Source organism: Gossypium arboreum, chromosome 10 (assembly GCF_025698485.1).
Source record: "Gossypium arboreum isolate Shixiya-1 chromosome 10, ASM2569848v2, whole genome shotgun sequence".
Lineage (NCBI taxonomy): Eukaryota > Viridiplantae > Streptophyta > Magnoliopsida > Malvales > Malvaceae > Gossypium > Gossypium arboreum.
In genome coordinates, this window is record NC_069079.1 from 4,070,840 (window position 1) to 4,073,022 (window position 2,183).

Sequence of the window (2,183 nt, forward strand, 5' to 3'; positions counted from 1 at the left end):
AATCATATATTTTAAACTATTATATAGTTAAAAAATTTAGATTTGATGAATTTTTTAACCACGTGATAATTCAAAAAGGCATAAAAATTTTAAGGGTGATTAGATTTTTTATGAGTCGAGTTATGAATTGATATGATATATTTTTAAAATCAAAATAAATTATAATAAATAAAAGTTCAGATAACACTGATACAAGTACAGCAGGACAAAAAATACAAAACAAAGACCATCAACAAATTTCCAAAAAGAAATCTCCAAACCCATTTCTCTGTTATTAAAAATAATAAAATAAATTATACAAATAAAAATGCTTGAAAAGGAAAAAGTTATTTTATTATTATTATTTTAAAAATTTATATTAATAAATATGAACTACTTATATTTAAAAAATAGATTCAAACTTTAAAAATAATATTATTGAAATAAAAATTCAAGTGAATTTTAAAATAATCTCATTCATAAACCCATATTATAAAGCTTAATTATTGGTATTATTCTTAAAAAGGAAAGGTTATGAATTATGCAGGACTTATATGTGTCATTCACGTGTATGTAACGTTAGTAAAGTTTAAAATATTAACATTTTCATTCATTTTAAAATGATTTGACAAAAATATAAATTTAAAAATTAAAAGACCAAATAAGAGATTATTTCAAATAAAAATTTGGTATGACATTTTAGTCCAAAGAAAAAAAGAAAATTAAAAAGAATGCATGTTCCACGTGCTTAAATTAAAATCAAAGATCTTCTAACTGTTATATTATTATTTTATAAATTAATTATTTATGTGTATCTCGTTGTAGTGCGCTACTGTGTTTCTTTAAACATTTTGAAAAAACGTTGGTGCCCACCGCTAACGCAATCTCACTTTATATATATAGAGCCTTTGCTCCTACAACTATTCCCCTCCCATCCGTTTCTTCTTCTTTTGAAATCCTTACGGAAACCTCAAATAAGATGAGACGAAACTGCAACTTGGAGCTTCGTCTCCATCCTTCTAGTTATTCCGGCGGCGACCGGTATGTACTTCACTTTCTTCGGTGCCGCATGTGTTGTTTTATATAAAATGTTGGTTTATACATTGGGAGAAGCGAATTATGTTACGATTTTTATTTTTATTTTTTTTGTTGATGATTGAAGGGTGGAAGAGAGCAGTGAAAACCCAGAAAATCAACAGCAACAATTAACGATTTTCTACAATGGAAGAGTTTGTGTTTGTGATGTTACAGAGATCCAGGTATTTAATATTTAAATTTTATTTCTGTTCTTTATATATACTCGACATATAAATCCAAAAAACAAAGCTTTTTTAATTTTGAAAAGAATTCCATGCTTTGCGTGTTGTACCTTTTTGAAATTCATTAAAGTAGCGGCGGCGACTGTGTTTTCATGGCGACAAGTTGCTTCACCCAAACCCTGGGAGTATAAAAAATACATATAAATGATTTGGGTTTAATTTATTGGTTGTAAAGATTTGAGAGTGAACTGGGATGGAATTTGGGCAGGCAAGAGCCATTCTTATGATTGCAAACCGAGAAACGGATGAACGACTAAGGACTCCGAGGCCGGGATCGGAACCGGCTTCACCGACGGTACACTCTCAGATAAATAGTCCGAATAATGGACTTTCCACAAGCATGAAGAGATCGCTTCAACGGTTCCTCCAAAAACGAAAGAATCGAATCCAAGCTACCTCCCCTTACTATTAATATATGTACCCTTTGCTATTTAGTGTAACTGAAGGAATGGATCCCATCTTTTTTGGCTAGCAATGACTACTAGTAACTATTTCCATCAAAGGAAATTGCCCATCAAAGGCTTTTTTTTCATTTTCCTTTTTTTGTAAATTTTGTATGAGATATGCTAGTAGCTAGCTTCATGATCATCATGTATTTTTACATTTCTTTATTCAATTTTTTTTTTTATATGGACGCAAAAAACTAAACTTTCAATAGGGCTGGTCCGAAAATTGAACTGGTCAAAAGTAATTGTAGGGTCAGTGTTATAATTACTTGAAGTTTAGTAGACTATGGACCTCTATTTCTGCCACGAGTTTCAAATGTGTCTTTGTAATTGTTTGAATTTTGATACAACTAATTTCCTTTTTTTTTAATCTTTTATCATCTTATAAAAAATTGGGTTAATTTGTATATATAAAGTTTATAAATTCCTTGTGTTGACT

At 29.4% G+C, this 2,183-nt stretch overlaps 1 protein-coding gene across 1 annotated transcript; it reads left to right on the forward strand.

The window, feature by feature from the left end:
* The first annotated feature begins 792 nt into the window (after positions 1-792).
* LOC108488621 (protein TIFY 5A) lies at positions 793-1,805 on the forward strand. The gene is made up of 3 exons (XM_017792911.2): positions 793-1,020; positions 1,142-1,238; positions 1,507-1,805. The coding sequence occupies exons 1-3, from the start codon at positions 959-961 to the stop codon at positions 1,708-1,710; spliced, it is 363 nt and encodes a 120-aa protein (XP_017648400.1). The 5' UTR covers positions 793-958; the 3' UTR covers positions 1,711-1,805.
* Positions 1,806-2,183: the final 378 nt, after the last annotated feature.